The 25,076-nt window shown below is 37.2% G+C and overlaps 1 protein-coding gene across 1 annotated transcript in view; it reads right to left on the bottom strand.

Moving 5' to 3' along the window:
- Positions 1–25,076, bottom strand: part of MET (MET proto-oncogene, receptor tyrosine kinase) — a 161,697-nt gene that overhangs the window by 10,962 nt on the left and 125,659 nt on the right. Inside the window, exons 12-17 of the mRNA XM_001368109.5 lie at positions 19,542–19,688; positions 16,559–16,715; positions 16,178–16,318; positions 11,227–11,457; positions 5,424–5,504; positions 1,479–1,660 (exon numbers count right to left, since the gene is read on the bottom strand). Coding sequence (XP_001368146.3) covers positions 1,479–1,660; positions 5,424–5,504; positions 11,227–11,457; positions 16,178–16,318; positions 16,559–16,715; positions 19,542–19,688 — 939 coding nt within the window. The remainder of the gene's footprint in view (positions 1–1,478; positions 1,661–5,423; positions 5,505–11,226; positions 11,458–16,177; positions 16,319–16,558; positions 16,716–19,541; positions 19,689–25,076) is intronic.

The raw sequence follows: 25,076 nt of genomic DNA, 5'->3' as shown, positions 1-25,076 counted from the left end.
TCTGGATGTCCTGCCTGTATGGAAAACTCAATTTGTCCAAAATTGAACTGATAAATTCCCATTCTTATCTTTCCCTCTCATCACCATTAATAAGATTTGAAACACTGGAGTTATCCTTGACTTTTTCCTCTTCATTATCCTCTGTAAACATATCAAATTGTTAAGTTCTGGCAATTTTATGGCCATAATATTTCTTGTGGCCACCACCTTAGTTTGTATTGCTGTTATATCTCACTTGGACTATTATATTAGCTTTTTAGGTGGTCTTCCTGTTCCCAGATTCTCTCCTAGTCAATTCATTTTCCAAATGCTTCCCAAACAATCTTCCTAAGACATAAGTATGATCATGCCACCTAGATGCTTTTAACCCATGTCTTATTGATCCTGTTCATGTTGGTTTATGCTATAACCAGTTGACAAACTTGTTGTTCCCCCTAACTGTACACTACAGATCCAGCTTCTCTGCATTTACATAGGCCATTCTCCTTGTTTGGGATGTTATTCCTTTCTCATCTCCACTTTTCAGAATCCTTGTCATTCAAATAAAATAAACTTTGATTAAGAGCTTACTATGTGCCAGGTATTGTGTGCTATGCTGGAAAGTCAAAGACAAATAAAAAACAGTTCCTACCCTCAGGTTGTTATTATTATTTATATTCTATTGGGAGATACAAGTACATGGATAAATATAAGGCAATTGAGGAGGGAAAGAGTCCTACCAACTTGGAGATCAAAAAAGATTTCCTGTAGGAATTGACACCTGGTGAACCTAGAAGGAAACCAGAGATCCGAAGAGGCAAATGGAAGGAGGGAAAACATGAAAGACATGTGGGACAGGCTATGTGATGGCCCAGAGATGAGAGACAGGTGTAGATTTGGGGAATAGCTACTATGCCTGAAGACAGAGGGAATCTCTTTTAAATCTCAGTTCCTGCCACCTTTCTTGGTAAGTCTTTTTCAGATTACCTGGCCATATAAATGTTGTAAGTATTTTTTCTTCAGACCACCAACATATTTCTCCACCAGGAACTTGGACTCCATCTTTGGGTGTTCCTGATCCCGAGTGTATTCTCACTTTATCTTGCTGGGTCTCAGATATCCAAGTGATTTCTTAGACTTTTCCTTACTATTGCACTATGGATTGAAACAATGGAGCTGTACCCCTCTGATTTTCAGTACCCATTTATATATATTTTTCTCTCATTAGAATATTAGAGGATCTAGATTAGAATCCTTTGAGGATAAGGATGGTCTTGATTGCTTGTATTTGTATTCTCACCATCTAGCACAGCCCATGGAACATAGCAAGTGTTTAATATATGTATATATATATTTGCATATATGTTGTATTTCCTAATTCAAGGTCCTTGAAAAAATAAACTTAAAAGATGGAACCAAGAAAGTTCTAAATCTGATCTTTTTAGATGGTTTTTGCATGAATCTAATTCTTCAACTGGTAAACATATTAATGTACTTACATGAGTCTCATTTCTTATGAAGTTTCGAAGATCTCCGTGTTTCATATATGGTAGAACCACCAATGGAGACCCTTCACTACGAAGGCAGATTCCCAAAAGTGAGAGGACATTTGGGTGACTAAAATCTTTCATGATGATCCCTTCAGTCAGAAACTGGGAAACCTCACCTATGTCAGTAATTCCTGTGAAATCCGGTGATAGAAAATATCAAATTTCATCGTGGAATAATTAATTAATAAATCAACAATAACTGATTAAGTTCCTACTATGAGTCCAGCAATATGTTAGTCACTGGGGATACAAATACAAGAATAAATTAGGCCTTCCCTCCTGGACCTTATAATCATAACATTTTATGCCTACAGAATGTCAATGGTAATAAATATCTATATAAGGTACACAATAATAAATATACTTAATATATTATTATGTAGCATAAAATTATATGCACATATAAAATAAATATAAGGTAATTTTGGTGGGAAATGTATTGGCAGTTTGGGGAATCAGAACTGCATATATATGGAATGAATATTTTGCCAAAATCAGATAGAAAAATCAGTAGGAATTTAAACCTATCATATTTCTTAAAAACAATAACAACAACAAAACCCTTATCTCAATTTTAGAATCAGTATTATGTATTGGTTCCCAGGCAGAATTTTAATAGCTAGACAATGGGGGTTAAATGACTAACTCAGGGTCACACAGAAAGTGTCTGAGGTCAGATTTGAACCCAGGGCCTCCTATCTCTAGCCCTGGCTCTCAATCCACTGAGCCACCTAGCTGCCCCCAGCTATCATATTTCTTGAATGTACATCTAAGTATGAATGACATAATTTTAATTCCCCACATTATAATGTTATATTTTCTCTTCTCAACTGAATAAACAGAATCCAGTTTGCAGGTTAGTTACCTACAGAAAAGTTGACAGGCATTTATCTAGTACCCATTGTGAACCAAGTACTATGCTAAATCTTGGTGATATACATCCGATTCTGAAAACAGGATGTAGTGCTGAGGGCCTATAAATTTGATATGCTTGAGTGAAATACTAATACTTTTCAGAATGAAATATTTGGTATAATACTTAGAATTTGTGCAGATTGCTGAATTTATAATTTGTGGATCTGAGGAATAATAGAATAGGGTTAAACTAATAGCATTGACATTATTTGACACATGTGGAAAGTAGGGCTCAGAAAAATGAAGCAGAATGTGCAGAGTCCCAGAACAGGCTGGTGCCAGAGTAAAGAGTAGAGTAATATTTTCTGATCCCAGTGATATGCTGAGTGTATTAGGCTTGTTGTGTTTCTTGATACAAGTTATAACAAGAAACATATTGAAGAATGCATCATCTGCGTGTTTTAGGCTTTGTAGAGAAGAAAATGCCACAAATCTTCAGGTCATCCTTTTAGCAACTTAGCACGCAGAATGGAACTAAGAATACTGAAAACGCAGAATAAAATAAAAACCACAAATGAAAGAAATTAGAGAGAAAAAAGCAAAACAAAACAAAGCTTTTGGTCCCCTCAAATAGAGGGTCTTCCTAAAGTCATTAAACTAAAACTTCTCTCATGCTTCCTGGAAACCCTGTATCTGTCATAAAGCTTTTTCAATGAAGCTTTTGCGTGGATGGCACTCAGTCCACTCTTTATCACTTATTAGCTCTTAATTTATATACAATTCTAACCACGACTGTCTGATTTCTCAAGCCTTAGTAGATCAAAATTAGGAAACTAGAAGAGACTATAATTGATAGAAATGAGAGATGAAGGCTCAAAGCAAGGGAAGAAACAGAAAAACCTATCATCTAACAGTATAACACAATAATTATTATCATTATTTTGATTCTGGAGGCAGTGTGGTTGCTCAGTGGATAAAGTGCTGGGTATGGAGTTAGGAAGACCTGAGTTAAAATACAACCCTTGATGGAATACTATTGTGCTATAAGGAATGACAGACAGATGATTTCAGAAAGAGTTGGGAAGACCTATGTGAACTAATCCAGAGTGAAAGAAGAAGAACCAGGAGAACATCATACACAGTAGCAGTAATATTGTGGGACGATCAAATGTGATAAGACTCTGCTACTAACAGCAATACAATGATCTATGACAATTCTGAGGGACTTATGAAAAAGAATGCTATCCACCTCTAGAGAAAAAAAACTGTTGGAGTCAGAATGCAAATGAGGCATATAATTTATCACTTGTTTTTTTGGGTATATGTTTTAGGATTTTGATTTTATAAGATTATTCACTTGCAAAATGAATAATATGGAAACTGTTTTGTGTGATAATACTTGTATAACCCAGATTGAATTGTTTGTCAGGTCCAGGAGCAGGGAGGGAAGAAGGGAAGGGAGACATTTGTATTATATAATTTTGGAAAACTCATGTGGAAATTTTTTACTAAAATAAAAAATAAATTAAAATGGCAGACAGGCTTTGAAGGGGAAAAACACAACTTCAGACAGTTATCAGCTGTATAACCCTGGGCAAGTCATTTAACCTTTGTTTTCCTTAATCTCCTAGAGAAGAAAATGGCAAACAGCTCTAGTATTCAAGAAAATCCTCATGGAGAGTATAGGCATGCTTTGGACTATGGGATCACAAAGTGTCAGATACAAATGAACAAATAATAGCAATTTTGATTCTGAGTTACCAAGAAAAGATTACATAAAATGCCATGTATCCCATTTAGGGAAGTGTAAAATTATGCAACATTTGAGAAATATCTGTCAATAATAACTAAAATACAATTGACATTTAAATGAGTAAGCCTCAATTATGAAAATTGTAACAATATCTTTCATCTACATAATGTTTTATGGTTTTAAAATAAAAATATTACTGGATTGTTAGAACAATCCAGTGAGGTAGGTAGTGCAAACATAATTGTTGTTGTTGAATTGTTTCAGTCACATTTCAGTTTGTGACCCCATTTGAGATTTTCTTGGCAAAGATATGGGAGTGGTTTGCCATTTCCTTCTCCAACTCATTTTATAGATGAAGAAAATGAGGCAAACAGGGTTAAGTGACTTGCTTAGGGTCAAAGAGATTAAGTGATTTGCCCAAGGACACATATTTTGTAAAATCTCAGAACCTGGACTAAAATAATTTCTTCTGTTTCTAAGTCTAATCTTTTTTTTTTCCATGAAACTTCAGCTTACATGGCATAACCTGATTTTCCAAAGATGTTGGTAATATGAGCTGCTACTGTACTAATTATTTTAAAACTTTCTGTTGGTGTACCCTTCCCTTCTTTATCTTATTTCTTTCCACTCTTTTTTAATGGGAGTTGTATTTTTTAAAAATTACAGTAATGCCTGAGGATGAAATGAGTCATCTTACTCTATGTGCCAACATGTTTCTAATAGTTTCCAAAAATCGTCATTTGAAAACAAACATCATCTGCTAGACTTAGTCAAATTATACTCATCTCCTTTCACCTACACCCTTGTTTATCAGGGATATATAAGGAATAATTGTTTAAGGAAATCATTTTAGGGACAATCTAATTTGAACAGATTTCTAAGATTAGACCCATGAATTTTAACAATGATGGCTTATTTCTATAAGAGAAATTGTAAATTAACATTGTGTCTAAGTTATCTGTTATTTTATAATTTTTGAAAGTCAGCATGCTATTGAAAAAGACCTGACCTAAGAGTCAGGAAGTTCTGGGTTGAACCCTCCTTGGAGGGTTGTCTGTACCGGCCATATACTCTAGAAGTTACTTAACATTTCGGTACCCCAAGTATCTCTTAGAGACCATGAGCCTCAGAACAGGTGCTGCTCTCTATTGGTCAATTGGTTTTCTTCACTGAAAATTTGTTTCTTACAACAATGCCTTTATAAGTTCAGTCTACAAAAAATGGAAAAATATTCCTTATTTGATAAATCTTGACAGAAGGATTACTCTGTTAAATTGTTAACTTACTATTCAAGGATTTCACAGCACAATGAATCTTCTTGTCATCATTATCCAATAAAGTCCCATGATATACACACCCAAAATGCCCTATGAGAAGAATAAAGAAAATGAACTTTTTACTGTACTATTTTCAAATAAGCAGCAATCATTAACTTGTAATACCCCTTTTTGAGTTCTATTGATTCCAAATTCCATGGCTATAAATCTATGTAGGGTAAACTTTTATTCATGAACCAATTTAAGAAACAGATGGTAAAAGCCATGTTACTTTTTATTTTTCCCTTTGGTAATTCAAATACACACATATATGTATATATACACACACAAACTCTTAATAGATGTTTATTGATTAACTGAAAAAATATTTCATTTCTTTTACAAATGATGTAAAAGGCCCCATCAAGGACATATATGCCAGAAAAGGGAGTGAGACAGTTATATGGTGAGAATGATGTATGATCAGTGATAGTTGAGGTGCTACATTGGTATACATGAACTATTAAAATGACCAAGGGAGGGCTCCAATGCTTTGTGGTTCTTTGTGGAAGAATTATAGAAAGATATGAATAAGACTCATGTCATACTATAGTAGCTGTGATTGTTCCACAGCCTGAAGAAGTAGAGAGATTAGACTATGGCCCCTTGAAATCATACTATATTTAAGCATATGTACAGGTATCCCTATGACATCATAGAAGTTTGGGAGGTGGCATACCAGAAGTCAGGAAAATCCAAGTAAAACTTTTTTTGGCTCTCCATACCACATACCATTGTTTTTTTTTAATGGGATGTTTACAGTATTTTATTGGAAATTTTGAGTTAAGTATGCATTTTTGAGTTGCTAAACTGTGGTTGTTGTTGTTTTTTTGCATTGTTCTGCTGGTCTTTTTTTTTGTCATCTGGGGCTTCTGCAAACTCCCCTCCCCTCAAACTCCCACTTAATTTCTTATGCCAACTGGCATATATTGAAACTATGATGGGGGAAAGGTGGGATGTGAAAGGGATAATTATATACATATATATGTATATGAATATCACACATATATCAACATAATATCTTTATGGTTAGTGCTGATAGACCCAATGCCTATGTGAACCATGCCATTGATGTTGTTGTTTAGTCATTTCATTTATGTCTAAGTCTTTGTGATCCTATCTTGGGATTTTCTTGGCAAAGATATTGGACTAGTTTGAGATTTCCTTTTTCAGCTCATTTTAGAGATGACAAACTGAGGCAAACAGGGTTAAGTGACTTGTCCAGAGTCTTACTGTTAGTGTCTGAGGCCAGATTTGAACTCATGAAGATGAAGCTTCCTTATTCTAAGCCCGGGGCTCTATCCATTGTGATTATATACATATATATATATATAGTTAGATTTCATGGGTGTGAATGAACTTATAAATAAATACATGTAATGCTGAATGTTTTCAGTTTTGGCAACTATTATGTAAAAGAATTTTCTTACTCCAGGTCAGTTCAGTTTTATTCAATTCAATAGGACTCAACTCGACAAATTTATTAAGTATCTGCTAGGTATCTAGCACTGTATTAGATGCCAGAGAAGATACAAAGCTTTGGGGATATGGGGAACTTACAATCTTATTTACTTTAATATAAGATAACACTATAAGAGAGAAGTAAACAATGTGTGATCTGAGGTTTAGGGGAGATACAATCATTACCAAGGAGCAGAATCAAGGAAAAGATTGGTAGAAAGGAGACAATTCTAGGCATAGAAAATAGTATGAGAAAAGATATAGACAAGGGAAAATGGAGCATATATGAGAGCTGGCAAGTAGTTTGGAGGAAGCTTAGAGCAGGTTGTTCAGTTGTTTCAGTTATGTCTGACTCTTTTTGAGCCTATTCGGAGTTTTCTTGGCAAGGATACTGGAATGGTTTGGCATTTCCTTTTCCAGCTAATTTTACAGATGAAAAACTGAGGCAAATAGAAATAAGTGACTTGTCCAGGGTCACACAGCTAGTAAGTGTCTGAGGCTGGATTTGAACTCAGAAAGATGATCCTTCATGACTCCAGGCCAGAGGCTCTATCTATTATGACACCAAGCTGCCCATTTAGAGTATGTTGGAGTGGTACAATATGAAATAAAGCTGAGAGGGTTGAATGTCATATTAAAGGGACTGGATTTTAGGCAATAGGGAACCATTGAAATACATTACTTGGTTAAGCTTTAAAAAATTTTTAAACCCTTACCTCCATCTTATAATCAATACCATGTATTGATTCCAAGGCAGAAGAGCAGAAAGGGCTAGAGAATCAGGGCTAAGTGATCTACCTAGAGTTATACAGCTAGTAACTATATGAGGTCACATTTGAACCCAGGATCTTCTCTCTCTGGGTCTGGCTTTCAATCCACTGAGCCACCTAGCTTCCCCTTCTCTGTTTAGTTTTTTAAGACTATATAACCGGCCCTCAAACTACCTTTTGAGCCTCACTGTACATTACTCTCACTCCCCCATCTGTAATCGAGCTTTCTCTCCGTTCCTCACACAGAACCCTGTCTCTCCTCCTCTTTCTGTGTCTTTGCTCTGGTGCTTCTCTTTGCTTGGAATCTGCTTCCCTCTCACCTCCACTTTATAGCATCCATCTCTTCTAGGTACAGCTCATAACCCAGTTTCCCTGATCCTTGCAGCTGCTAGAGGCCTCCCTTCCAAACTACCTTACAGTTAATTACTTTGTATTTATTTGTATTTATTTCTCAACTTGTCTCCTGGTTATAAAATGAGTTCCTTGCAATGGGGATTGTTTTAGTCATTTTTGTATCCCTGGCACCTAGCATAGTGTTTGGCACATAGTAGTTGCCTACATACAGCTGGTTGATTGGTTGAAGGGTTTTTAGCAGAAAAGTGACATGATCAGATCTGTTCATAAGGAAGATGAATATAGGGAGAGTGAAAGCAGGAAGCCAGTTAGGAAGACTAGCTAAAGAAATGTTACAAAGCAAACTTCTGTTATTCTAATGAGCAGAACCAGAACCACCAAAATCCTATTAGTAAACTGCTTTTGAGAAGGAAAGGGACTTTTTTTTTGGAATAAAGATTTCCTCCAATTAGTCACCATTTGCTACATAATTCAGGTTGGCAGGGGCTGCAAATCATTAGCTCAAATGAAGTAGACTCACTTTAGACTCGTTTCACTAAGTTCCAACTCACTCTAAGCAAATTGCTTTCCAAGTGGCAGTCATGTAGACAATTTCATCATAGGTGCCAAGAGTCTGACTGCTTAGTCAATGTTTTTCGGATTAAGACTCAGGCAAGTAGCAAAATGAGAAAGCTCCCACTGTAGCCCAGTTTTCCAAAGGAGCACTATCAACCCAGCTGTGTCCAGGGAAAATGCAGGCCAATCTGTCTAGCTCAACCCTATGCATCTTTCAATTAAGGAAACAGAAGAAGACTAGGGAGGTTAAATGTGATCCAGGTACACCTGAAACACTGACTCTGGGATCAGAAGCTGCAGGTTTAAACCTTGCTTTTGACACTTGTGACAATGAATAAATTCCTTGATCTCCCAGAGCCTCAGTTTATTCATCTGTAAAATGAAATGGGGAAAGGTTGGATTTGATGTCTCTCAATGATGTGTTTTCCAGTTCTAGACTTGCCCAAGATCACACAGGTAATGCTAGCATTTCAAACCCAGTCCTCTGATAGTATTCAGAAAAAGTACATTTCCTCTACAACACTGCCCCACTGGCTAGACAACTCATTTAACATCGTGGAGTCTCAAGGAAGTCTCCAAGACTATAAACTATAGATGAGCTCCTGATCTGACTCAGGAAGAATGCATTTCCACACTGATGAATTCATAGGTCAGGATGAAAAAACCAACTAGCAAAACCCAACAAAACCAAACCCAGTAACATCACAGTAATTTATGGAATGGCTAATTGATAGTATGGTATAATGGGTAGAAAGAAGACTAGAATTGGACTTGGGAAAAATACAGGTTTAACCCTTGTCTCTATGTAGTTTTATAATCCTGGCTAAGATCACTCTCAGGTTCAGTTTCCTCATCTATAAAATGGACACAACACTTGTAGGCCCTACCTGATAGGACAGTTGTGAGGCTCAAATAAGATGCTGTCTATAAGTAGGTTTGCAAACTTTAAAACACTATGTGTGTGTGTATGATCTATACATGATATTTGCACACATAGAATTATCCATACAGATAATATGGTAATATACACACGTGCACATATGTATAAAGTATAAATATACATGTGCCCCACACATGTGAGCATATGGATATACATATAGACATGCATGGGTGTATATATTTACACGTATGTACACAAGCAGGTAGCTGGTGAAGTGGACAGAAGGTTGGACCTGCAATTAAGAAGTCTTGAGTTTATAACTGGTCTTAGACATTTACTACCTCTGTGACCCTTGGTATGTTTCTTAACTTTAGTTTCTTCATTTGTAAAATGTGGATAAAATGGGCACCTACATGGCACAATAGAAAGAGTGCTGGCCCTAGAGTCAGGAAGGCTCATCTTCCTGAGTTCAAATCCAGCCTAACATACTTACTAGCTATGTGACCCTGGAAGAGTCACTTAATCCTCTTTGCCTATTTCCATATCTGTAAAATGAGCTGGAGAAGAAAAAGGAAAACCACTCTAGTATCTTTGCCAAGAAAACCCCAAATGAGGCCACAAAGAGTTGGCCACCACTGAAAAAAAGTCTAAATAAGCATAGTGTCTACTTCCTATTGAGTGAATCAAATGAGAAAGCATTTGTAAAGTATGTTGCAAGTCTTAAATCACTTTATAAATGCTAATGATTATTGTTATATAAAATTCAGATATTATTTAAGGTGTTTTATAAGGGTCAAAACAAGTAAAGTGCATTAAACTCTAAAGTGCTATACAAACGTGAACCATCATTATGAAGAGAGTCTGTATTTATAAGGCAGAAGGGAAGGAAATACACCAGATTAAAGAATGGAAGGGAATTTTCTCTGCCCACAAACTTTCCCCTTTCCCCTACTCAAGTCATCTCAAATGAGAATTTGACCCTATGTTCATATAATGTAAATTATCTCTTCAAATTATTCATCAGGAGCACAGCAAATGTTCTTGATGCCTTTTGGCATCGTATCCAGGGAAAAGGATTCAAGACTCGGTCTGGATTGCGATCAAAGATTTTAGAGAAGAAAGAGAGACTGGAATCCACTTTCTACCTATAACTTCTTTTTCTGGTTGGTTTATTTCCCCTCTAAACATTTTCTCAACTGTTGTTTATGCTAGCCGTTACTGCTGCCCAGACAGACTGCCTTATTACAAATACCTGCTTCCCTTTGTGTAAAGGAATTAGAGTGCATTGAAAAAAATGATGTATGCTGCTCAAGGTCAAGGTAATGCTATAAATTACTATTCCTCAGAATGCTGGCATGAGGTGCTGTGAACAAGGGCTTGAGAGAGACTTAGTCACTGTTTTCCATGTAAAGAGACATCGGAGGGTGACATCAGTGAAAATGGTTGCAATTAAAAGCAGTAAAAAATTCCATAAAAATGTTCTTGTCATTATTAAAAAGGGTGATAGAGGAATGTGATTTATTTCTGCCTGCTTTGGAGATGACCAAATTACAGCGGTACCAGGAGGACCACATCCCAGGAGATTTGATTTTCACAATGGTATGCATGCAGAATGGAAAAACAAAAGCTCTTCTCATTTCTTTTTTGTCCTTTGTATGACTTTTATTATACATATGTATGTTTATCTATTTGCTGAAACAGAACATAAACTTCTTCTATAGGAATTGAAGGAAAACAGAGTTGGAATACTTGCCTCTTCCTATGATTTCATTGAAATGTACAATCAGGCTGTTTGGCCCAATTACCACATGCTGAACTGCTTGGACCAGCTCAGGATTTAAAGCGCTGATATCAATGTGGACGTGATTCTGAAGCAGCGGACTGGAGAGATCTGAGTCTCCACTGGTTAGGATGGGGGACAAATCTGTCAGAGGATAATGAGCTTGTCTGCAGGATCCATTCTGGGAAGAATTTGGAAACTGATCTGCAAGAGGAACTTGAATTATTAGTATATTTTAAAGATACAGTGAAAATCTTGATTCATGGGGATGGTCTAAAACAATACAAAATTTGAATTGTAGGATTAAAAAAAATTCAGCTTCTTTTCTTTCAAGTAATCAACAGCTGACTTTAACTTAAAAAGAGATATTCTGCCAAGATGAGGTCTGAACATCTGATTTAATGACTAGATAAGAAAACTGAGATAAGCAAATCTTAAAAAAATATGCAAACAAGCACTTTAAATATTTTCATAAAGTTTATTCCCTTAAATAGGTTAACTATTTGTTTGAAAAATTTGGGAGAACACTATTAATATGTTTAGAAACATTTAACTCAGAGGATTGTTGTGAGGTTTTAACGGAGTCACATATAGGTTTTAGGACCATGGATAAGTCACTTAAACTCTGAGCCTCAGTACCCTCTCACCTACAAAATGGCACAAGTCCTGCATACCCAGCTGTAGGGCTATTGTGAGGATCAAGTTGAGACAATGTTGGAAAAGTGATTTGCACACTGTAGCACATTATTATTAGAAATAACCATTTTTTTTTGGTGAAAGAATAAAATTGAGCCTACCCTCTGTCCTCCATGACCAGATCTAGAGCTAGAAGGAGCCTCAGAGGTCTTCTAGTCCAACCCCCTCCCTTACTTGTGAGGAAACTGAGTAAAGTGATTTTGGCATGGCCATACAGTAAATCTAAGAGATAGAATGTGAACCCATATCCTTTGACCCCAGAACTCAGGCACTTCCTGTTCTTCTATACACTACCTCCTTTGTTTAGATGTATCAAAATGGTGGGAAAGGATCTAAAGAGTTTTACTAGAGGATACTGTACTGAGAAACTCTAATGAATAATATATATATATATATATAAAACACGTGTCTTACAAAAGCCTAGCTCACACAAAGGAAAAGGAAAAGCAACTTTTGGATGAACTATTGTTTTATTAATGGAATCAGATCCCTGGAAATATAAATGCACACTCCCAGCCATTGGGGGCGGGGAGAAGTACAGTGGAATCTATTGGAAAGAATATGCCAGATCCATACGTGTGGGAACGACTTGCCTCAGTAGGGGATGAGGGTTCAGGGTCAAATGTTTAAAAAGGCCATTAGAACTGCCTCCTGGCATTCTTACCAGGGAGCCTTTCTCTTATGCTCAAGTTAAGTGGTACTTGAAACTCCCTGCTTTGAGGAAAAGAGACCAAAAAGAATTTAAGAGACTCTTGCCTAATGGGTCTTAAAGATCCGATCCTCAGCATCAGGGAGGAGGACCCTGTAGGGGTTAGGGTAGGGCTCCTGAAACCTTTTGTGAAGAGAACCTCCTCTTCCCCCAGAGCTTTGAGATCCACTGTGTGTGTGTGTGTGTGTGTGTGTATGTGTGTGTGTGTGTGTGTGTGTTGACAGTGTAATCCCTGAGTGAGGGGGTGGGGCTCCTGGCAGTGAGTTCCTGGGGAGCAGTCAGGGAAGCAAAAGGAATGTACTGACAATAAAGTCTCTGAAAGGAAGGAATGCCCTTTCCAGCTGAGAAAAGCTTTGCTTCTCTTCTAGCAAATCAAGGAGGCAGTTGTAGAAGAAGCAATGAGATGAGGACAGGGAAAACCCAGATCTAGAAATGGCAATTAATTGAAGCATACACTTTTATAGTGCTTAATGGTATGCTTTCACAAGTTGGATTTTTTTATGATCCAATATTAATTAATTCATATTTGACTAGTTCCATTTCCCAATGAGGAAGCTGAGTCTCTGTGAAACTGACTTGCTCAAGGTCATGCATCTAAGAGGCAGCAGAATTGCTTACTCATTTATAGTCATGCTTGACTCTATTCACCCCATTTGGGGTTTTATTGGCAAAGATTCTGCTTTGCCATTTCTAGCTCTTTCACAGATGAGGAAACTGAGGCAAATAGGGTTGAATGACTTACTCAGGATCAAATGCACATAAAAGAACTGTTGAGTCCAACATTCTTTTCACTATCCCACTCCACTCCAGTACTCCCAGAGTTAGGATAGGAGAACCAATGGGAAAAATCAGTTGTTTGTCAGTGAGAAGGATAAATGATGCTTGAAGAAGGTGGTGGGAGAGTGATGGCTTTAGAAAGGCTATCCCAAAAGACTTAGTGCAGCTTAAGCCTCTAATATCTTTGGGGCTTCTGGGTGGTCCAATAGATGTTCTAGAGTCAGGAAAACCTGAATTCAAATCATACTACAAAACAGTTGTTGGTCAAGTCATTTAATCTCAGTTTCCTCAGTTTTCAGGATAATAGAGATAATATAGCACCCATCTTGTAGGGTTGTTGTGAAGATCAAATAAGATAATCACACACTGCCTAGCATATAGTAAGCATTACATGAATATTCACTACTAATATTACTATTTTTAAAAATTAATGTATTAAAACCTATAACTATATAAAAACATCCTGCATAGTGTTTCACTGTAAAAATAAAAATGTGCCTTAGTTTATACACAGTCAAGGCTTATTTGCCAAAAGATAGAGTATTGGTTTTAGTTCTTCTTGACAAGAAATGTGATAGACTACTGCCTTATTCCACCCTACTTTATACATTTCAATAATTTCCATCTGGTTCATTTTGATCACATTTGCTATGGACCAGTGGTTCATGGAGAGCCAGAGATGCAGAAGCCCGAGAAGTTGTTAAACTGGAAGGCAGATGTGGGAGTAGCAGTGTAGGAATATCAAAATCATATTAGCTCAAAAAAAAAAGGATGGGAGGGAATAGTAGATGGGCTTAGGTCAGAAAGGGATCTCCCAAATTCCTAGGGATCCAGGATGTAGAACCTCCCCACTGGACCCGGTCCCTCTCTCAGCATAGTCCCTCACTGCTTCTATCAATATTTCAAGCATTTTACATTATATTGGTCTGACTAGAGACACTGTGGATATATTTCTCTTACAGCTGGCAATCAGACAGAGCCGCTGTCTCATGCCTTTGGCAGCCAGATAATTTTTATATTGGTAGTATAGATCAGAGAGTTGCTGCTGAACCTAGACTTCAGGGACTGCTTGAAACTGACAAATCAGTGAGCCATTGAGAGGGAAAATTCATTTGGCATGGAATGCCTTTCTGGTTCTTCAGTTAGGTTAAAGTCCTCTGACTTTCAACATGTCCCTAGTGGTAGAATACAAGGAGAATCACTTGCTGTGTCAAAGACAGTACAATAGTCAGTTCCAATTTTTAGAAGCTGATTGTGGACTATCCTGGCAGTTGGCTATTTTATTATGCAATATTACTAAACAGTAGACAAGACAAATAAAAGATGAGACTTAAATATTTGAAGTTCAAGCATATGAAACTCAAGCAGCTATCATAAAAATTTTGTTTGGGAAAAGGATATTAAAATAAAGCTTTGGGGATACTTGTGGATTTAAATTCTCTTATAAGAACAACACAAGTAAATGGCAAAATACAGTCTATTTAAAAAAGGCATAATAGTATTCAAATTTTCATGTGAATTAAATGGCAGTAAATTGTCATTATTGCTAAAGGAAGCTGGTTTCATTTGTGAAATTATATGGACCAAAAGTCCTACAAGAAATAATAATGCAATAATGCCTTGTGCTGCTCATACAGGGGTGAATGAATTAAACTTCAAAATATCAGGGCATTGGAGTAAAGTAATAAAGACAGGAGTTGCTTCACAACTATCACCCTTTGACTTGAAGCAATTCCTAGATTTACAAGTTATTTTCTAAGTCTGATTCACTATATTTGTCCAGTGGTAAATATTCAACCAGGAAAACGCTTGCAGTTGACTCATATCCTGAAACTTCTAAAGGTAAAAAGGCTGATAAAAAGTAGAAACTGTACTTTTGCCAACATATTTTCAGTTAAACAATATGAAGTTCTCCAGTTAGTTTGGCCATTATTTGGCAACAGTATTTTTGGAAGCAGATGATGCTAAACTTTTCTTTATTTCTCAGAAGGACTGGATGCCTATCCTAGATTAGACATCAAAATGGATTTAAAAGTCATGGAATACTTGAGGTGCTAGGTTGTGAAGTTTATAATCCATTCTTCTAGACTATCGGCTCCTTGAGGATTGTGACTATGTCTTAGCTAGGCACTTAATAAACCATTGTGGTTGTTATAGATATCTCGATGGAACTCCATGCATAGATTCCTACAAATAAATTATTTTCAGAGGGTTAAGAGAAAAGGCTACATAGTGGTAAATTACATTTGACTAAAATTTACTTTTTAATCTTACCTCTCTTGACTTAGTTTGTTCAATTAAAGAAATAAACAAAGTAGGACCTGTGATTTTATTGGTGTAGATAATGCCCTCTGTTCATTGAGTCTAGCAAATTCTCTATAATTTACAGAGGCTATACAATTTAGAGGGGTTAAGTGACTTGCCTAGAGACACTAGACCTCTTTGGGTGACTTGGTCCTTCTGTCTCTGACATCAGCTTTTTAGTCACTTTGTACCACACTACTGCTCCTAAATTAGTTTAGAGAAGCCTCACAACTTCTTAGTGCACTTCTCAAACACTAAATGAAATAAATGCCTTTTCCCTTATGAATTTATGGTTCATTTTTCTGGGGAAGAACACGAGTCTGGTTTCAAATTAAAAACCATCAAATTCTTGCAGGAAGGTTGAATGTAAAGGCTGAAAAAGAACCCTCCATTGAAGTACATGTATAGGTATTTCTCAGAACAATAAACTGAATATACCTTCTGGAAATGTTGCTCTGTAGTCTACAGATTCATTGGAAACCATTTCCGTGGTAGGGCTTACACTTCGGGCGCTTACAAGCCTATCCAAGTGAGGAGTGTGTACTCTTGCATCATAGCGAACTAAATCACTGCCCAGATCTTAAAACAAACAGAAAGAAAAAGTTTGTTAAAGACTTCTCTATTCTGGGTCAAGGATGATGAGTTCCTATAGACTGTTTCTGATATAGGCATCCACTTCTCATGAACATTATGGAGAGAGGGGAGCACCTATGGCTTTGAGGAATGATGCTGTAAATATGAAAACTGTCCAAAATGGAATGAACTTCCTAAGATTTTTTGTTTCTTTTTTAAAAAAGAGAGAAAATAAAAATGATGCACCTTTAATCTGCTTCCTCTTTTTCAGCCACAGGAAAAGCCCTAGTAGTAACAAGAGCAATAATGATATCAAGACGACTCCAACAATGAGTCCTGTGAAATTCTGGTCTGGTTGTACTATCACTTTTCCAAGGACAGTTGAAGAAATTGCTTGCTTCCACTACAATGAAAGAAAAAGAAATAGCATAATATCTGAGACTGTGTTTACAATATATTCAATGAGCTGAGCTGATTATTTCTGGGCATAGAATCATACACGAGTGCTACCAAAATTACTTCTAGCAATATCGCATCATCTTTAGAATAAGATGGTTGGGTTCACCAACTTTTTCTTCAGTGTTCAACTAAGTGGTTGAATGTAAATTTCCAAAGAACCTTAGTTTAAATTTATGAACTGAAAGACAATATTGCATTACATGTTACCTGGCCTGTTCGCATTTTACATGTTATTGAATCATCACTGTGTAATGCATTCTTTTGATAGCAAAGATACTGGAGTGGTTCACATTTCCTTTTCTAGCTCGTTTTAAAGATGAGGAAACTGAGACAAATAGGGTTAAGTGACTTACTTGCCCAGGGTGACATAGCTAGTTAGTGTCTGAGGCCCTATTTGAACTTGGGAAGATGAGACTTTCTGTCTTGAAGCCTGGCAGTCTAACCACTGCACCACCTAACTGTTCAGCGTGTTGCATTATAACCCAACAAATGATAAAAGTTGATAGCTCTGGTCAAGTCATCCTTCTGCTCAAATCCTTTTACTGACTTCCCTTTGCCTGGCAAATAAAATATAAAATCCCAACTCTGACATTCAAGGCTCTTTATAAAGTTCCTTTGTTCATTCTTTCCCTTCCTTCTTCCCTCCCTCCTCTGATTCCAAGGTAGAAAAGCAGGGTAATACAGCTAAGAAGTGTCTGAGGTCACATTTGAACCTGACCTCCCCTCTCCAGACCTGGCTCTCTATTCACTGAGTTACCTAGCTGTCCCCTATGAACTGATATTTTAGCCTTATCTCACTTTTTTTAGGTCTTGAATGCTTCTGACACACCTGCTTATCCTCCATTCCACTTACTGTTCCTTGAACTTCTTATCCCTGTACTTTCCTCTCCCTGTGTGCCTCTCCCTATCTTCCCCCAGCCTCCCACTCTCTTTTCCTTTGGTATCCTTATTCCTGGAATGTCTTCCCCCTAATAATCGTCACCTTCTTGAAATGCCATCTGTCCTCTAAGGTCCAGCTCAATGTTGTCCTCTTCAAGAAGCTTCCTCTCATTTTCTCAGAAGGGAAGCAATCCCTCCCTCTGTCAGAGAACTTTCTTTTGTACTTTTCCTATGAATTAAGTATATTACTATTTAAATTAGAATTACTTTTTCTTTTCTCATTTTCCTTACTAGATTGTAAGCACTCTTATTTATTTTTGAATTTTCCTCAGTACCTGGTACAATGCTTCATTTTACAGATGAGGAAACTGAGGCAAAAAGGTTAAGTGCTTTGCCCAGGGTCATATAGCTAGTAAGTGTCTGAGGCTGTATTTGAACTCAGGTCTTCCTGACTCCTGGCCTGGCGCAATATCCACTGTACCGCACCGCATAGCTGTTCCTTACATTGAAGCTTAAGAAATGTTTCCTGACATGGAAGAGTGGATTGAGAACCTGCCTTGAAACTAGAGATTTCTGGACTTGTGTCCTTCTTCTGCTACATAATGAGAATGTGACCTTGGGAAAGTCATTTAATTTCATAGTGCTCTGGACAACTTTAAGGGTATAAGTTATAGAGGGGCAGCTGGGTGGCTCAGTGGATTGAGAGTCAGGCATAGAGGCGGGAGGTCCTGGGTTCAAATCTGACCACAGACACTTCCCAGCTGTATGACCCTGGGCAAGTCACTTAACCCTCATTGTCTAGCCCTTACCATTCTTCTGCCTTGGAACCAATAAAGACAGAAGGTAGGGTTTAAGGGGGAAAAAAGAGTATAAGTTGTAGAGAAACTATTGACTTCTAATGGTAGAGGGAGTTACCTCACTTGAGAGGATGACCTTCATACAAATGAAACCACCAGTACAGTCCAGAACCTTTTCTTGGAATGACTTAGGGCTACGCATTTCCAATCTAAGACACCATGTGTTACCCTTTATTAAAAACATTTATTGTTTGTTGCTTTTCTAAAAGATTTTTAGAACACTTATACATTCATCAGAGGACCTGAATTATCTGGTTTTGCTCTTTACCTAGAACAAATAAGTTGTCTCAGATTTCCATTTTATAATTTAAAATGTGTAGGCATGTTCTTAATATTATTTCCCAGTGGTCCTTGACTCTTTGTTTTTATTCATTTTGTGAGGGGCTGCTTTTAATTTCCTGGGCATGTTGAGATGGCTGGGGTTGGGGATGGGTAGAAGTTGACAGCCAAATTTGTGGTACTCTTGGGCTGAGATTCGAGGTCCTCCATAGTCTAGAATGCTCTTTGCCTTCAAAGAATTTGTCATCTAAAAGGTGTGATAAAATCATTCAAAACCTGATAAAACAATTTAGAAATGGAATAGGATAGGTACAGATGGAATACTAGGGAAGCTCTATGGAGGGGAGTCATCAGGAGAATTTTTGGCTGTTAGTTGCATTCCTTCTCAGTTGTATATCTCAAAAACCCACAGAGAGAAAAATAGAATGGAGGTGGCTGATTTGGGCTGTCAGAAACTAGCATGGAGGTCCTCTATTAAATAAGACTTTGAGATCTACTGACAGATCTTGCCATTGTCTTGGAAACTTTGCTGTTTGGAAATGTCTCCGCTGGGCTTCTAGAAAACAAGATTAACTGGGAGGGGGACAACTTAACCAAACCCCACCATTTGTCAACTCACAACCAGAAATCCAGAATGCCTTGATGAACTTAAGTTTACATACAAATGAGCTCTGAGGGTGTATTTTAAGACAGCAAGTGACATAATTACACAGGCATCCTTATTAATAAACATGAAAGTAATTCAGGAATCCCACCTCTATATTTAGCTCACTGTTCAGTTTCAGCAGGTCATTGGGGACTGTACATAAGACTGCTTCAGAGTGCAAGCGGATATTCTCACAGCTCTTATTTCCCACTTTTAACACTTCACCTTTTACTGCCTCAGGGTCAATATCATTTCCCTGGAAGAGAAGAAAAATACATATTGTTCATTAGTATTCTTTAGATCTTCCACAACTACCAGGAATGGTTACAGTTGAGGGGTATTATGAACATATGGTAGAATTAAGACGTATCTTTTGGACTTAGCCCAAGGTAGATTATATTTGTCTTCCTTCTCTCTTTCCTTCCTTCACTCAATTCATTTATTCTCAGTGAGCATTTTAACTCTAAACCAGTCTTCCAGAAATCAAAGCATTTATTTTCTCCTCATAGCTGCAGTTCACATTTCTATGGCTCTTGAAAAAAGTACTTCCCCCATAGCAACTATGAGGATTATTATCTCCACTTTCCAGAAGAGGAAATGGAGGCTTGCGGATCATAAATGAGCTGCCCGGGAACACATAGCTAATAAGTGATAGAAGCCAACATTTGAAATCAGACTTTTCCGTTTTTCTACAGCTAATATTTTTCTGACTATAACTATTAGCATTTATATGGTGCTTTGGGGTTTTCAAAGAGTTTTATACAAGTTTTATACAAGTTTGTCTCATTTGATCCTCACAACAACCTTGTGAGCAAGGTGTTGTCATGACCCTCATTTTACAGATGAGGAAACAGCATCATACAACTCATGTTTAAAGCAGGGTTCAGGTTTCCTTGAATCCCAGTCTGGCACTCTGGGATGCCTCCTGGCTGTCTACCCCACAATACCTCTAGGGTGTTTATATGGTTCTTAGGAGAGGATGAGAAAAAATGTTCTTAGGCTTCTGTCTACTTCTTTCTTGACTTGATTCTCTTGGGAGCAAATCAACTTTTGAAAAGCTGATTCTATCACCATCAGAGTGGCATTTTAAAAGGGCAATTACGAAACGAAATTTTCAACCAAATCTGATGTTTCATTCTGGCATGTGGGTGACTCTAGGTTTTTAAAGGCTATGCTGGGGGGGGGGCATTACCTCTGACAGGGTCTCCCAAGCTGGAAAGGCTTCAAGGAGAGGATCAGAAAGTTACAGATTTAGAGCTGGAAGGGACCTTAGTGACCATCTGACCCAAACCATTCCTTTTATAGATAGAGAATGAAGGAGGCTAAGTGTTTTCTTAGATGACACAGGTAACAAGTGGACACAGTTATGATGATAGCCTATGTGTACATGTATGTACATGTGAGCACACATGTGTGCACACACAAACACAAAATGTGGAATCATAGCTCTAGAGTTGGAAGGGATCTCATAGACCATCTCATCAACAGAAGGTTGACTACTAGGTGAGGATGATTTTGGTCACAGCAATTTATACTGACTGTCTAATAAGACTGAGAGGTTTTCATCTGTGCCAGTGGTGGGGGTACCCATCATATCCTTGAAATATTGAGCAAATTATATAGGCCTAATCTTTGCTTTTTGGGAGTAGTTTGGAGACTGTCCAAACTCAGCTGAAGAGAGGGCAGACAATTGTTTTCAAGCCTGGCATCTTCTTGACAAGCTTTCCGATAACTTGCATTTTAATATTTGGAAAAAAATTCCTATAATATTGCACTCAATTCAATGGCACATGTTTAGTTACTTGCTTTTTTTTTTTTTCATTAGAGGTTTTTGACATGCCCAAGTCTGAACTACTTTGTTTACAGTTCTTTGTTACTAAAAAACACTTTGTTACTACTACTACTACTACTATTACCATTAATGCTACTACTACCATTAATGCTGCTGCTGCTACTACTACTACTACTACTATTATTTCTGTTTGCCCTCTTTCTCTCTCACTTCTGTTTCTATCTTTGACTTTTGGAGTATATGTCTACTATTATTTTAGTATAGGGACAAGATCTATGATTTCACTGGGATAGGGAACTTCCAGGTGAGGAAATTCCCTTCCACCAATGCAGAATGATACCTTCTCTGAAATCTGTAGTCATAGAGATATGCCTAGAGCACTGCTAAAATGACTTGCCCAAGGTCATACAGCCAGCATGTGTTAGGGGAAGGATTTAGCATAAGTCTTGCTGACAAGAGCTGGCTCTTTATTTAATATGTCAAGCTGGTATATTATACAACATATTGAAGGAACCAAAAATTAGATTCAGGAACAAAGGAAGAGCCACTTGTCACATTGTCACACTCAGCCCAACCATAACTTGTCCCATTATTAGACTACCAGAACTGAGAATTGTAGCCATCTGTTAAAAGAACAGATTACTATTCATTTTAGTAAAGATGTGTCAATAGTCAGAAATGACTATTTTTATTAACCTTTACATATATATAATACACACACATATATATGTGCCAGTTGTAATACTGTAAATGTGAAGGATCATATCACAGCAAAAATTAAAAAGCACTTTGAAAAGTATAAAGAACTATAATGCATTCATATATATATATATATATATATAATTTCCTTCTCAAAGTAACCCTAATTGCTTGATAGAAGAGGTATTATTGCTCTCTTAACAAGAAGAGGACGGGAACAAGTGCTACTTCTTGGTGAGAAACTAGGGATTAGGTAAAATGCACATAAACAAAACTCTTCCTAATGGAGTTTCTTGAGATCATGTGAGTTAAGTGACTATTAGGTAATGTGAGTATCTCATTGAACAGGGTCAGATGCAAAGGGCAATCTACAAGAGGTCTATAAATCTAACAGGTCATTACCATAGGGCCTCAGATGACAACTTGTTGGTTAGTTCTGAGTAAGGCTGAGGTATGCATTCATGTACTGAAGGGAATCCAGAGAAGGACAACCGAAGAGATTAAAGAGCTGGGGGGCTTGATTTATGAGCGAAGAACTAAAATGTGCCTCTCTTGGCTAGATGATAACTAAGGTGGGGGAAGGGAAGACTGTATCCCATTTATGTTTGCAGATACTCATTCTTTGAGGTGCAAGCACTCTTCCAATAAGGAAATAACAATGCTGCCAAATAAATTTCCAGCTAAGGAAAAATAAATTCAGACTGGGTAGAACTACTTTTTCTCATCTGCATAAAACCAAGGAACTTATGATAAAAAACAACATAAATCTCCACCCAACCTTGAGAAGCAAAATAAAAAAGTACTCATGAAATTGCTTTTAAAGTATGAAAAACAGGCAGAAATCGGAAAATATAAGCCACATCTGAAAAACAACCATCAGTCTGTTATGTTCTCAAGTCATTAATGTCTAAAAACAGGATGATGAAACTCATCATGTGACTCAGAAAAAAATCAGACCGAACAACAATAAAAAGTACTTCTCCTGGAGACTGAACTTCAGTGCCCAGGAAGGGGTATATGTTGTAATATAATAGACATCTTCCCTTTCACAATGAGTTACACATAATCTTATGAGGAATATCAATTAACTTCACTTCACCTTGTGTCAGAAATCATTCTCTCAATGGGGGGGAAGGGGAACTAGATGGCTTAGCGGATTGAGAGCCAGGTCTTAGAAATGGGAGGTCCTGGGTTCAAATCTGATCTTGGAGATTTACTAGCTCTGTGACCCGGGAAGTCATTTAACCCCCCTTGCCTAGCCATTGCCCCTCCTCTGCTTTCGGACCAAAGCACAATATTGATTCTAAGTTGGGAGGTAAGAGTTATAATGAAAAACAAACAAACAAAAACCAAGATGACAAGCTCCTGCTCTGTTCCATCTTGTTGTTATTCATTTGTTTCAGTTATGTCTGACCTCATGATCTCATTTGGAATTTTCTTGGCAAAGATAATAGAATGGTTTGCCATTTCCTTTTCCAACTAATTTTATAGGTGAGAAAATGGAGACAAAAAGGGTTTAATTTACTTGCCCAGGGTCACATAGCTGGTGTCTGGGGCTGAATTTGAACTCAGGTCTTCTTGACTCCAGACTCAGTACTCTATCCACTGTGCCAGCTGCTCCTTCTAGCCATAGATTTTCCACTATTGATCTCTTTGGCTAATGTCCCTTTCACCTTTAGCTATTCCATCCAGTCTTTTCCCTTTCCTGCTTACATGCTTCTGGTCTAAAGTCTTTATATAATTTAGAATTGTGCCTACTAGCTGCTCACCTATTTGTACTCATCTTCAATGTTTCCCTCTGACCAACCAAATAAAGTTCAAACTTCTAAACCTATAATCCCTGAACTCAACAATCTGGCCTACTCCATTGGTTTTACCTTACGTTGTACTTGCTCTCATTATCCACCCAATGTTCCAATCAATCTGGATCATGCCTTGTGGTTTCCCATGTGTTCCATATTTTCCTAACTTTGTACTTCTGCTCACACTTAACTATCTCAGAAATTTGATAAACATCTATTAAATAGTCTAGTATACTTGATGGAAAGCTGGCTTCTGAGTCAGGAAGACCTGGGTTCAAGTTCTTCCTCTGATATATACTGGTGAAGTGATGTTTGGGGCAGAGAGAAGGGAAGGGAATAAGCATTTCTATAGGACTTACAATGCCCTAGGCATTGTGCTAGGCACTTTTATATATTATAAGCTTGAAATTAATATCCAATACTCCAAGTATTATATAAGATTTATTAATAATCACTTGAAGTAGAGGGAATAAAAAGAACAAAAGTAAAAGCCTGAGTAAAGAGTAGTTTTCCTGACCACTTTAATGGGAGAAGAGAGAGTGAGAGGTGGGGTTACAGAAACTTTATCTCCAAAACATAAGGATGGAACATGAAGACAAAAGTGGGATTCAGGGAAATGGAATCCTGGGGTACAAAATTCTAATTACACAATATATTATCTCATTTGATCCTCACAACAACCTGGTGATATAGGTGCTACTTTATCTTCATTTTACAGTTGAGAAAACTGAGATAGACAGAGGTTAAGTGACTTGCCTAGGATTATACAGCTAGTAAGCATCTGAGGCTGGATTTCAGGACTGTGCTACTTTGGCAAGTGTCTTCATTTCTCAGTGCCATGGGTAACTTTAAGAGTATAAGTTGCAGAAAATGTGCTACAACCTGCACTGATCAAATCTCTTCTACTGGGAATTTTCTATACCAAATATATCACAGGTCTAGACCTGTAAAAGATGGAGAGAAAGATCTCATACACTCCAAATATTTTTGTAGTAACAAAGAAAAGAAAACAAAGTAGATGCAGGCTACTGAGGCATATATTTATTAACATAAATATAACGGATTATGACTGTACCATAAGAAACAACTATGAAGACTACACAGGAGAATGAAATGATAAAAATAAATGAGCAGAACCACAAAAATCATATGCACGAATCCATGCACATGGAACCTTGAATCTACTACTAGAATTGGTTCATATGCTGGTTAATTTTGCTGAACTGCTTTTTCCTTCTTTTCTTTTTTTTTCCAAAAGCTGTCTGAGTAGAGATGTGAATATTAAAAAATTCTCCAACCCTACTTCAGAACACTTGGTTAAGACCATTCCCCATTTAAACAATGAAGGGAC

This window comes from Monodelphis domestica, chromosome 5 (genome assembly GCF_027887165.1).
Source record: "Monodelphis domestica isolate mMonDom1 chromosome 5, mMonDom1.pri, whole genome shotgun sequence".
NCBI lineage: Eukaryota > Metazoa > Chordata > Mammalia > Didelphimorphia > Didelphidae > Monodelphis > Monodelphis domestica.
Note: the sequence above shows the minus strand (reverse complement) of the source record. Positions and strands in the feature narration are given on the sequence as shown.